The sequence below is a fragment of the Perca flavescens genome, chromosome 15, assembly GCF_004354835.1.
Source record: "Perca flavescens isolate YP-PL-M2 chromosome 15, PFLA_1.0, whole genome shotgun sequence".
Classification (NCBI taxonomy): Eukaryota; Metazoa; Chordata; class Actinopteri; order Perciformes; family Percidae; genus Perca; species Perca flavescens.
The window spans coordinates 31,995,340-32,007,858 of NC_041345.1; the positions used below are offsets into that span (position 1 = coordinate 31,995,340).

A 12,519-nucleotide genomic window follows, 5' to 3' on the forward strand; every position below is an offset into this window, starting at 1 on the left:
TACAGAATAATGTAATGCTTGCAGATATATAAATAGATTGGGCATAACCCATCTCAAACTGATTTTTTTTTTTTTTTTTATCTGATTTTTGATCATAGCATATTTCCTGTCGCTTGTGAATATAACATGGTTGTAAGATGCAGAAAACATGACACTATTCTTATAATAATTTCATATATGAAAAGTATTGACTTTTTTTTTTTTTTTTTTTGCCCAATCTGTCTTGCATCATACCCAGCTGATTTTCTCCCATCTCATGCAAGCCCATGTGGTGACAGGTAGGAAGTTTATGTCTGATAGATTCAGGTAACTGATAGTCAGACATTATCAGAATATAATGACATGTTCTAAGTATGAGGAATGACATGTGTAAAGAGTGTCATTTCATTAGAGTATCACGTTAAGAATTATCAGAGGAACACCTTTCTGCATAAATGGGGGGGAACAAACATGACGTGTTGAAGTGTTTCTGGAGCTACTGGTTTTGGCTGCCTCTGAGGGAATGTTAGCTTGCTAATAGTGACAACACCTTTGTCCCTACCTAATGTCTGTGGTGATATTGAAACATAACTGGTCATTAAAATGATGCACCCCAATTACCAAATTCTTTTATTCATATTAATTCTGTATCACATTTAGTTAACCTAGTTTTCTATATTAACTCCATGTCTTCATTTTAATATGAACATTTGGCACCACTGACCAACTAGATGGTAAATGATTAAAATAATCACCACTCATGATTTGGCTGTTTCCCATTCTTCCAAGCAATGTTTTTTATTATAATTTATTTCATCTGTTCTAAGAATGAACTGTGCTCAACCCAGCGTAGCAGCCAGTCCCCCAATGGGAGAAGAATTGCCAGGACCCTCAGTTCCACAAACGTCAGTTCAACAATCGTCAGCAGGTAATTTATGCACAATTACTGCTTTAGTGTTGCATTGTTGAAAATGATGTCAAAATAACTTTTGTCAAGTGATTTTAAAAAGGAATATTGATTTCAAGTACTTGCCCATGATATATTACATTAACCTGCAGGGATTTCAAAATGTCACTGCTGAAACAAATTTATTCTTGTTTTGGCAATAAGTTGATATTAGATATACCAATATCAACTTTGCATCAACAACTTTTTTTTGTGGTAAATTACAGCTTCAACCTGGGCCACTGAAGTCAACCCCAAAAAGCATGCCAGTTGTTCAGAGAAGATTTACTGAACTGTTACTCTGAAAGTCCACGCCTCTCTCTATCACTCGACATGTTTGACGCAGAAGAAGAACAGGACAGTGCATTCATTTCATTCTATAAGCAGAATAATGTGAACTGGGCAGCTCCATTCAAGTGCAGGCTGAGAGGTATTAATGAAATATGTAACTTCTTTTTCCATTTTAGGTAGTTATTCTCTGAATTGAATTGAGTCCATGGCCCTTAACCCCCTGTATTTATTGTTGTAGAAACTTTTAGCACAATAGCCATGCTCTGTTTACTTGACATAATCTGGTCGATTGTCCTTTTCACCTCAAATATGTTCCCCAAGGAGATGCAGCAGTGGGTGATGGTGTCAACAGACATGTTTTGTCAATGGCCATGCAGAAATTGAAAACTGGCTTCAGAATAAATTTAGGTTTGTATATGTGTGTGTAATGTCATCAAATGAGGGAATAGTATTGACATGTAAACTCTACTTTAAATAAACGATATGTTCTAACTTAATCTAAATGAACCTCCAAAGACAGATTTGGTTCTAACTGTGATCAAGCATGTTTTTAAACCTAATTCTCAATGTTTCTTGACTTTTTTTTTTTTTTTTTTTATATTAAGGCTCTGCTGCTTCTACAACCTTTTTTGAGGGGAAAAAGAACATCGGGTTCCATCTGCAGCTGTTATCCTGCGGGAAAGCAACCTATTTGAGATGGCAGGTCGTATGATGGGTCATTCTTTCCTGCATGGTGGGTTCAGCTTCTCTGGACTCCGTTTGCCTGTGGTGACCCTATTGACTGGTGAGAGCATTGACACTGCAGCAGCAGCTCTGACACTGGAGGACTGTCCTGATATTGACCATCGTGAAACAATTGGTTTGGTGAGTAACTTGGTTACGCATTGCATTTATATGAATTACTACATTTTTGTTCATGTCACACACGTGTCTGTGCTGAGACATTTTGTGATTTCCAAAGCTTTTCATGTCTGTTATTTACTCCAGATGTTATTTTTTATTGTACACTTTGCCTTTTTGTGGATTGCCTGGTGACAACTGTAATTATGAAATGCTTTTACCTTTTGTGAATGTGTACCTGCTTTAGCTGAAGAATGGTGAACTTACTGCAGAAGAAAACACCAAAGTGACTGATCTTTGCCTGTCCTGGGATCTTCCATTTCCAACCTCCACCAATCGTGTCTGGCTGTTCCAGGAACTGCTTTCACATGCAGTAATTATTTTATAAATTACCTTGTTAGTATTTATATTGGAGGTTGGCCATGTAACTCATGTTACATCTGTGCCTACAGTCTCTTTCCTATAAAATAGTGCCTCTGTGTAAATGTTACCTTCTGTCCTGTCAATTCTGTCTGCAGGTACTTCACCGTGTTAAACAGCCAATTAAACAAATGCGGAAAGGCCTTAAACAAACAGGAATATGGCCACTTCTTTCTGATAGGCCAGATGTCACCCCTTCATTTTCCCAAGGGAGTCAAGTGAGGAGCTTAACCCACAGGTAAAGCCTAGTTCACACAACACAATTTTTAGCCCAATTTGCAGCTCGTCGATCGTCAGTGATCGATCGGCGTTTGGCAGCTATGTGTGAACTACTCAACGACTCATCAAAATGGCACCCCGACACATCGCCAACACCAGCCAGATATCTAGCATGAGAAATATCTGGAGAAGTTGGCCAACCTCGACATCCACATCCAGCCATTGAGAGCAGGCAGCTACTTTTTCACTGCAAAACACTTTTTACTCCCCTCCAGCGCTCTGTAGCTCAGACATCTAAAATGAAAGGTTTATTTTAGTCATATGTTAAAGTTGTGTTACTTATGTGACAGAAATAGATTGTTCATTCATAAAACGATCACTACAATTTTGAGATCACTTTGCAAAATTTATTAAAAGTTTCAATCCTGACATGATAGGTTTATATTTGATCCCTTGTAGACCGTGATCCAGAACATTACCTGGCCACAACCTAACTTTGACAGCGACGAGGATGAGGACGACACTGTTCCATTGGAGAAAATCAGTCTTGTCACTGGATTTTTTGAGAAAATTCATAGAGGAAATGGTCTTTATTTCCTTATTTTTCATTCTCCTCTTAATTCACACAATTGTTTCCTCATAACAATCCCAGTTGCTACAATAATAAAGTGGTTCTTCATATTTACCACGTTTTATGTACATTTGTGTTTCATTTTATCTCCGTGTGAGCTAGTTTACTGTTTTATTGTCAAATGGTCATGTTTCTGTCCCTCCTCCTTTGTCTGCTGTGTGCTTTACAACAGCACAGGGATAGAAGATGTGAATGTTTGACAGAAACAGTAAAGCCCAGCTCACACTGAGATGAAAAGAAACAAATGCACATAAAATTGGTAAATTAAACGTCATACTTTGTTTACATTCCACAGTATTTACAGCAGCATTTAAAGTAATCCTTATGATGTTCTAAACTAGGAGAGGAAGAGACTACAAGGATTTTACTTTTGTAAAGTAAGTTCAGCACTGATATTTGGAAGTGTACAATTTTCTCTTCCATAGCGCCACCAGATGTGCTGCGTCACCTGATGAAGTTTTGGGTGGGGTGGGAACTGCCAACAACAAAACTCAATGTTGAGGTTCTAACCTCAACTTATCCAGTGGCTCTCACCTGCTTCTTCAAGTTGAAGCTCCCCAGCCACTACCAGACCTACAAGATTTTTCACCAGGACTTGATGATGGCCCTCAGTTCCATAAGTTCTGGCTTTGGACTTGTGTAGGTATAAATGTCATCAACTTCTTGCACTCAGTCACTCTTTTGAAATGGAGTCACTTAAAAGGGCAATTCCTGCTAATTTATGCACCATTAACGTTATAAAGTTTGACTATTCTACTTCTCAGGCACCACCTTCACCTGTCAAATACTTTTGAGTTGGTTTGGTGATTGGCTTTAGCCTGTGTTTTTTTTTTCTAAAGTTCTTTTTAGTGATTTTCATGTTCTTAATCTAGGTGCTAGTGTTCTTTTGTGATGTCCTCTGCAGTGCAATGAGCTTGGATCATATAAAGATCATCTCTTTGAGAGCTGTGGCAGCTTTTTGGCCTCTCTAGTTCATTAAGCTCAGACTTCCATATACATTTAGTTGTAATTATTGAACAGTTTATACAGCTAGTACATGTTTAATACATTCAGATGTTGAGGTAGATACCAGTTTCTCCAATATTACTGTTGCCCTTTTACAGTAATGTTCTAAATGACCGTGTGTACACCTAACACTGTTGGTTTTGTAAAGCAAATTTGTCTAAATTTGTTATCCCTTTACAGTGATGTGTTGTAAATACAACTGTACTGCTACATTTGATAAATTTACACAAGAATTTTATGTTCCCTTGAACAACATTAAAGGTGTTAAACAAGCATTTGTATGGTCTTATTCTTTATGCCCTGGTTCATGTAGCCATTTAAATTGCCTTCTCAATCAATATTGGACAAATTCCAAAAATGTTTTCACCACCGTTACAGGGACAAATGTTAAATACAGGAATTTTTAAAACAGTAAATCAGTTCTTTATTAACATGTCTTATTCACATAGCATGCAAAGTGCAAGTAAAAAAAAGTACATTTCATACTATTAAATCAACGCTCCATGAATGTTGGGGAAAAAAAACCCAGAAAGAAGAACCTGGTGCCAACATTCCAGTACCACCTCAACGGTCCTGAACCCATGCTCCAATTGTGTTTGGGCTGTTTTGGCAGCACAAGGGGGACCGAAATAATATGGCAGGTTGGTTTTAATGTTTTTGCTTAAAGGTATCTACTAACTCTAATTCCAATAATCATTTGTCTGAAAAGGCTTTTCCTATGGAATTTTCTGCTGACTGAGCTGCAGCTGTTAAGTCCTGAAATCCTCTGCGATGGTCCACACCGTCTATGGAGGACAGTCTCTGTACCCGCGTTCTTTCCCAGGATGCAGTACCAAATGTGACTCAGCTTTCAGTCAGCCTAGCTAAGGACGAGGCTTGCTTTTCCAAAACATCCAATGGCCACTGTAGAGAGGAAGCTAGGGGTGGATTTGTTTTCCTTTTCAAAATAAAATGCCAAGACACAAACTTATTTATAAATTCATACTAACTTACTGTATTCATTTGTAGTGTCAATTAGTATGGAGGCTCCTAGCATAAGGCACAATCAAAATATTTGAAATGTTCCAAAGTAGTTTGTAAAATTATTGGTCCAAGTCACAGGAAGCCACTGGAAAGTGCCAAGAGAGCCACATGCTCTTATTAGGGCTGTCCTCGACTAAAGAAATTCTTAGACGACTAACACTTATACGATTTTGTCGACTAATCGATTAGTTGATTTAATTGACAGAGCTGTGAGCTTTGAGAGGTGGTTAAGACTAGAAAAGCACAATATAAATGTAGTTAATTAAACATCTGTAAAACTGAGTTTCTCCACAATTAATCCTGCAAAAGCACCACTTTAAATCTTTTGTTTACCATAAATGTGCTCAGAAGTTTCTTGGAAATAAGTAATGAAAAAAAGCATGAATAAGCATAAAAAATGACTAATCGACTAAGAGGTGGCAGCCCTAGCTCTTATCTTGCCTCAATTAAGTTTGCAACGTATTGGACAGTGTTGAGGTATATATCTGCCCCGAAACAGTCAGATTGCTCCAATGGATCCATGTTGTCTCGCAGTGCCATCATTTCCAGATCCAAAAGAGGACTGTCCAGTTCAGGGATATTGACCCCGGAATGAGGCTCATTTGTGTAGCCACTCTCCTCCCATTGAATCTCTGGGATGGGTATTCCCTGACAAAGACGTGTGTATAAAAATTAGGCATATTAAATGTTATTGAACAAATTTACACTTGTGCCCATATCACTACATATAACAAAAACAGGTAATCATTTCAGACCATATAGAAAAATGAATCACTGTTAAAATGTGAAGGTAATTACATATTCAAGACCAAAAAAAAAACCTGAGCCCTGTTTCAGAAAGCGAGTTTAGTGAAAACAGTGTTCAGCCTGAGATGAGGGGAAACTGGGTTTTCAGTTTCAGAGAGCAAGATCAGATAAACTCTAGATCAGTAACCCTCGCAACTTACGCTGTGAACAAACGCAGTTTTCCTCATTCATAATGTCGCTATCAAAGCACATATCTGAACGCATATACGTCTTTAGAAACATTGAAATCCCGGTTAGTTTTTTTTTTTACCCAAACATGATCTTGAGCATGACCGCTTCATGATTAATAAAGCGGTAACATGTCATCGATAACAGAGAATCTCCGGACAACGTGGATTTCTCTTCAGCACAGAATAAAATCGTTAGGCTACACTGTCCTTTATAACACTGACTATGTGGACATTAAGGCAGCTGTCAGGTTGGCAACAGTTGCACTGAAACAGCAAAATTAGGCCTACTGTAGTAGCCTAATCACTAAACTAATCTGTATAAAACCAATGAACGAATCTTTCTTTATGGTAGTTGCACTGATTGGAACATCTATATGGTAGTTATGTTGGATAGGCGTGAGTTTTTCCATTATCTGCTGATCGTCGGTTTTACATAATTTCATTAAACACAACATGAACTCAGAGCTCAGGGATAAGCTCAGTTTGTTAAGCTTGCTTTCTGAAACAGGGCTCTGGCTATGCTCAGATTCTTGTCACTTCACTAGAGGTGCACACAAACAATCCTATTCTTGCTTGCATTTTTGGCATTTGTCTTTTTGATTTAGGCTCAACATTACTAAGCATTATTTACCTCAGAATCAGGATCTGCAACGGGGTTAAGGGCCTGGCCCACCTGCCACAACTGATTTGGTGTCAGGTTCTGCTCAGTCCTGATGGGATGGTTGTCCCACGCATCACTGAAGACATCTAGGCTTGCCTGAATGCGCGGTAGGAAAACTTAGTGGCAGCAGAATATGTGTAGGACATTGCTGATGTCAAGAAGGTGTTCGTCCTCAAGAGAGTGCAGGATATTGTAATACACTCCTGTAACACTCATGAACAAATCACGCCAGAGGCGCTCAATCCTGTATTAAAGAAAAAAAAAAAAGGGGAAAATACATTTTTCATAATGTGTCCTTTAAGATCCTTTGAATAACTTAACTTTTCCCCAGCCACTGAATAAATGGCCATGTTTCAAATTGATTATTGTATACATTTTAATAGAAATCAACTGACATGGGAGTTAATACTATAAATTAAATTCTAAAAGTTTTTTATTTTTTATATTTGCGATCATGGCCAGTAGATTTTTTTGGTGAGGAGATTGTCTGTTCTTACAATTGCTTATGGTAGGCATCTTAATAAATAATACCTTTAGGCTTCCAAAATTAAGTTTAACTCACCGCTGATTGTGTACGCTTTTCCCCGCAATGAAGCTGTTAATGTCAGTTCCACGAACTGAGAACATTAATTCCGCTATCCCCACATTTTCTCCTCCGTGATCTCCTCTCACTCTGAAAATAAAACATGAATTTTAGATCTCATCAAGGACACAATTATGCAGAAGTGCCAACAAATAATACGTGAATCCTTTAAATTTCCCTGCATTTTTGCATAATTTAGTAATACAATATGGTCTGACAGGTCTATGTACTGTATGTAGTATAATTGATCTGTAGGTGCTCACAAAGTATAATGAGAAATATAAGTAACTTCAATTGTTTCTTTCTTAAACTGGTAAATAAGCAAGATTACTGGGCCCCGTTTCAGAAAGCAGGCTTAAAAAACTGAGTGATATGTGAAACTCCAAGTTCCAGAACAGCTGATCAGAATTAGTTCAGTCAACTCTTAGTATGTTGAACCTGATGAAAACGCGTGTGTGGGGATAACAAAAAAAAACATCATCACTGGAGCCCCGATACTACGATTCACCATGGCAATGGGTAAATAAAGAAAGGCAGAGCCTCCATTTTAAATCGGGTGGAGTGGGAAAAAAATGAATGTGTGCCAACGCGGACCATGATAGGCTATTCACGTTAAAATGCAGGAGTGGAGGATCAATACGTTAACATTAGTAGTTTTTAATACAGCGTTGCTCATTCATCATTTACAAGACTGGACTTTCCTTAATGAATGATAAAGAGCTGGAATTTTCCTAGAGCCCATTACATTTATTTTAAAAAGGCTAAAGGCCTGTTTATTAATTTGTAATATGAAGGGACAAAATGCAGGTGGCAATAATTGAACATAAAAATACTAATCAAACACATTAGACATAGTTTAGCCTACTCATAGACAGATTGTAAAGTAACAGTCCGCCCCAGAAGGTTAGCCTATTAATGATTTTTTTTTTTTGCAGTGGAAGAGGTGTCTAGGTTCAAACTGACTGTAAAGTTCTATTTTAAATTGATAAAATTTTGTATTTTATGAAATGCTGTCAACACATTCAGGCCATGCAGCTAAGAATGAAAATCTCACTTTTAAATTACTTTTATTTGTTTCTGCTGCACCACTGCCAGCCTCACTCAGAAATGTCACATGTATCATATCCAACATGATAACTATGATAAGAATGTTCGAATCAGTGCATCTACAATATGAAAGATTACTGTTCATTGATTAGTTTTATAGAGATTAGTTTAACAGTGATTAGGCTGCTGCAGTAATGTAGCTCACAGTAAGCGTCTCAGTGCAACTGTTGACCTGACAGCTGCCTTAATGTCCACAGAGTCAGTGTTATAAAGAATTAGGGCAGCTTTTTTAAAAAAAAAAAAAAAAAAAAAGAAATAGACAAAAAAAGGAAATATCGGACAACTGCTTCAGGCTCTGCAGGAGGAGAGAAACCCCTAAGGTTTATGTGATCTCGGTCTCTGAAACTGAAAACCCAGAGTTTCCCTCATCTCTGGCTTAACTTACTCTGAGTTTTCACTAAAGGGCTTTGGTTTGTTACTCTTTATATTAACAAACACAAATGAACATTTTTATTTCTTAAACCAGTAGTTTTAAAAGGGAGAATTTTGAATGAATGTTCTGAATTATGTTTATTATTTAGTGTAGCTTTCCTTAAATTGTCCAATGTAGCAAACATTTCAAAATAGTTAAAAACACTCAACTTTGAAGGTCAGCTGATTTGTTTTCGATTTTTAACTTTTTCTATATCCATTGTACAAGTTAGATTATGGAACAATTGACAATTGTTGTAGCTTTTCTGATAACTTATTTAAGAAAGAAAAATACTGTCATGGAGGCCTATGTGTGAGGTTACAACATACTGTAGTTGATTCATGTTAGAGACAACAATTTAAAAAGTAGCCCATGTCATGTGAAAGAGTAAGACCATTGAGAATTTTGTAATGTCATCTTTAGTTAATGAGTTTATACAAGTTTCAGATGCAATTTAGCAATGCTGATTATGTCCACTTGTAGGTCCAAGCATGTGTTCAGACTATGCTACTTTGAACCAACTGCAAAGCACTACTATATCTGCAATAATAAGTTTGAGTGTTTTTTTTTTTTTTTCATCTGATGGAGCCGTTCGAGGGTAGCCTCAAATTTACGCAATAACAATAATAATTACAATTAAATAACATCACTACCTCAGAGGAAACCCATGCTCATTCACAGCTTCATTGAAGAATGCCAGGTGTGTATCAGATCGGTTGTTGTCTGCTACCTTGAGGTACATCATCTACATATACAATAACAAATAGAATAATACATCAATACTGTCAAGAATTTATTTTCCCCTGTAAAATAAGTCAGCTGACAAAGTTCTGAAGGGGTAAAACAATGCTTAAATGACAGGTGGAACAGTAAGAACTATTGACTCATTCAATTTATAATGGGATCTCATGACATGAGAAATCATCAAAACAGTTAATTTTAGTTCAGTTCATAATAAAGAGTTCAGCACTGATAAAACTGCTGAATGGGACAGATGTAAACTTGACAGGAAAATTGTTAAAGGTTAAAAGTACACCCTCAAAGTTAACAGAAAAATACGTAATAGGTTCAATACGACTTTGCAAAGTCAAGTTCATGTAATTGACTTTCCTGAAACCATTCAAGTGAAAAGGCTATTAAAATCTACAGGACTTAGGAATATGCTGTGTATGCCAAGGCTAACCAGTTGTTTATTTTTTACATTTGTCATGAACATCCAAGAAACCATAAGGACATTTGCTACACGTATTTGCAAAGACCGGCTAACTCTGACTTTTTCAAATTATGAATTTTTCAAATTATGAATTAGGAGGTTCCTGAGTTGGTATGGAATGACCCTAGGGGTAGGCTACACTGCTGGATGACAGAAAACCATAGAAGTCAAATATATTTGTTTCTAAGGAACACCACCTGTTTGTACAGAAAATAAACTAAAAACGTATGAGAATAAAAAAATCTTCCATGCTTAAAATGGGGTCAGTCAGTAACATTTTGCAGTTCTTTGTCCTTGAAAGGAATTCTTACCTTTCTTGAATAGCCATCTATTCCCCCAAAGATAACAAAGTTGTACCTAGATTAAAATAAATCAGACAAGTAGTAAGTCCAAAACACACTACATAACTCTTTGATCTATTACTCTGGTTGATGTGATACAATATACACAATGCCAGATACACAACTAGAAACAAAAACGAACTAAACAGATACAGATAGTGTACAGACATACCTGATGAGCTTGTGATTGGTGTCAATGTGCACCATGTACTTTGGGTAAGGAACTGTGTACGTCCTCCTCACCACACATCTCAGACGAGTCATCCTGGAAAGTACACCTACACTGTCCACGCGATGCATGGATGCATACACTCTGTCCCATTGCACTCTGTGTCCCTGTGCAAGTAGAGCACCTTTGACTACTCTGCACCCAGCATCTGGCATTGTGCTCTTAATTCCTGTGATCAATGAGTCCAATTCATCGTCACTGCAGCCACTGTATGAGGCAGATATAGATAGATTATTTTCAGCCATCCGCCTAAAAAGTGTAGCTCTCGACACACCAAGGAGTCTAGCGATGCATTTTGATGGCAGCCCAAGTTCTAGAAGATGTGTGTGAGGGTCTCTACTGACGTCGTCAATCGTGGACGCCCACGAAAGCCCTTCTGCAAATCTAGTGTTATAAATGTCTGCTCATTCTCCATCTCCTGTTGGATAACAGTACTTAAATTTGTAAGTGCAGACAGTAATTCTTCTCCTACATTCACTGCGTCATCCAGAGCACTTAGTAAAACTAAATTCTGATGGCAAACAAAATGTAACCCTTCCATGTCGAGAGGCTGCCTCTCCAAGATGTGTAGCAGTCGGTCATGCAATCTCTGAAGGATTTCACGCTTCAGTGATTCCTAAAGGATAGAGAGAAATCGATATTTAAATTTTATTTACTTGCTGTCTGTAAATGTTTTCTTAGCTTTCCCCTTAAATACAGAATCACAAGCTGTGAATTGGAGGCCAACTTCAGCTTCCTCTTATGCCGGTTTAACATACAACGCAGCTCCCGGGCCAATAATTGCACAAAAGCCCGAGCTGCTACCTCGGCTTGGAGCGACAGACCCTGTCAAACAGTCACTTAATTCATAAAAATTTCACCTTTATGGAAAGATACTAGCCTGACCCTATTAGCATGCAGACGCGCTAGCGTAGCTCGCTAGCTCAGCTCGCTAGCTTAGGATGATAGTTGCACAATTAAACCGGTTAACATTAACAATTAAACAACATCTCATAACAAGGAGATAACTAACTAAACACGTTAAGTTATACTTACCGCTCCCCTGTCGTTGCCAGAAGCCATATTGAGGGCTCAACCAACTGACTGAACTCCACCGTGACCGCACTAGCCCGCACCACAGGCACGTAGCGCTGTGCGAACGCGTTCATGATTGGCTTATGAGTAAACAATCCCCCACGTGGGGTGCGTTCTTGTGATTGGCTAAAATAAGGCAGCAATCTGATTGGTTGCAGATCTGTTTAAAAAAAGGCATTTGTGTGTGAGTCGAGCCACGTCAGGGGAGTCTCAAAATTCACACACAAATGCAGGGAAGTTAACAGACCGCAAGCAGTTTGTAAATCAAGATTTATTTGTGTGTGCATCAGAAATACATTTGTGAATCTTGTCCTGTGCATTTGTGAATCTTGTGTGCATTTGTAAATTTTGTTTGCATTTCTGAATTGTGTGTGCATTTATGAATTTTTGTGCATTTATGAATTTTCTGTGCATTTGTGAATTTTCTGTGCATTTGTGAATCTTCTGTGCTTTTTAAATTTTTTGTGTGTATTTGTGAATTTTGTGCGCATTTGTGTATCCTGTGTGTGCATGTATGAATCCTGTGTGTGCATGTGTGAATGTAGTGTGTGCATTTATCTTTATTGAG

The 12,519-nt window shown here is 37.7% G+C and overlaps 1 protein-coding gene and 2 long non-coding RNA genes across 3 annotated transcripts; 2 read left to right on the top strand and 1 right to left on the bottom strand.

Moving 5' to 3' along the window:
* The first annotated feature begins 214 nt into the window (after positions 1-214).
* Positions 215-1,181, top strand: LOC114570028 (uncharacterized). The gene is made up of 3 exons (XR_003694452.1): positions 215-278; positions 807-907; positions 1,153-1,181. It is a non-coding gene; the product is annotated as an uncharacterized LOC114570028 (long non-coding RNA).
* A 3-nt stretch (positions 1,182-1,184) lies between these two features.
* Positions 1,185-1,841, top strand: LOC114570027 (uncharacterized). Its single transcript, XR_003694451.1, has 3 exons — positions 1,185-1,355; positions 1,538-1,624; positions 1,822-1,841. It is a non-coding gene; the product is annotated as an uncharacterized LOC114570027 (long non-coding RNA).
* Positions 1,842-7,109: 5,268 nt separating this feature from the next.
* Positions 7,110-11,999, bottom strand: LOC114570239 (uncharacterized). The gene is made up of 6 exons (XM_028600484.1): positions 11,913-11,999; positions 10,821-11,493; positions 10,619-10,664; positions 9,748-9,839; positions 7,555-7,665; positions 7,110-7,236 (listed from the first exon to the last, which is right to left on the bottom strand). Exons 2-6 carry the CDS (start codon positions 11,120-11,122, stop codon positions 7,110-7,112), a joined length of 678 nt encoding a protein of 225 aa, XP_028456285.1. The 5' UTR covers positions 11,123-11,493; positions 11,913-11,999.
* Between the last annotated feature and the right edge of the window lie 520 nt (positions 12,000-12,519).

Coding starts and splice junctions, on each gene's coding strand:
- LOC114570239 (XM_028600484.1), bottom strand. CDS start 11,122: ATGGCTGAAAATAATCTATCTATATCTGCCTCATACAGTGGCTGCAGT. Junction 10,665..10,820: donor ACCAATCACAAGCTCATCAG/GTATGTCTGTAC, acceptor ATTTTAATCTAG/GTACAACTTTGTTATCTTTG. Junction 7,666..9,747: donor GAGCATGGGTTTCCTCTGAG/GTAGTGATGTTA, acceptor TTTTATTTTCAG/AGTGAGAGGAGATCACGGAG.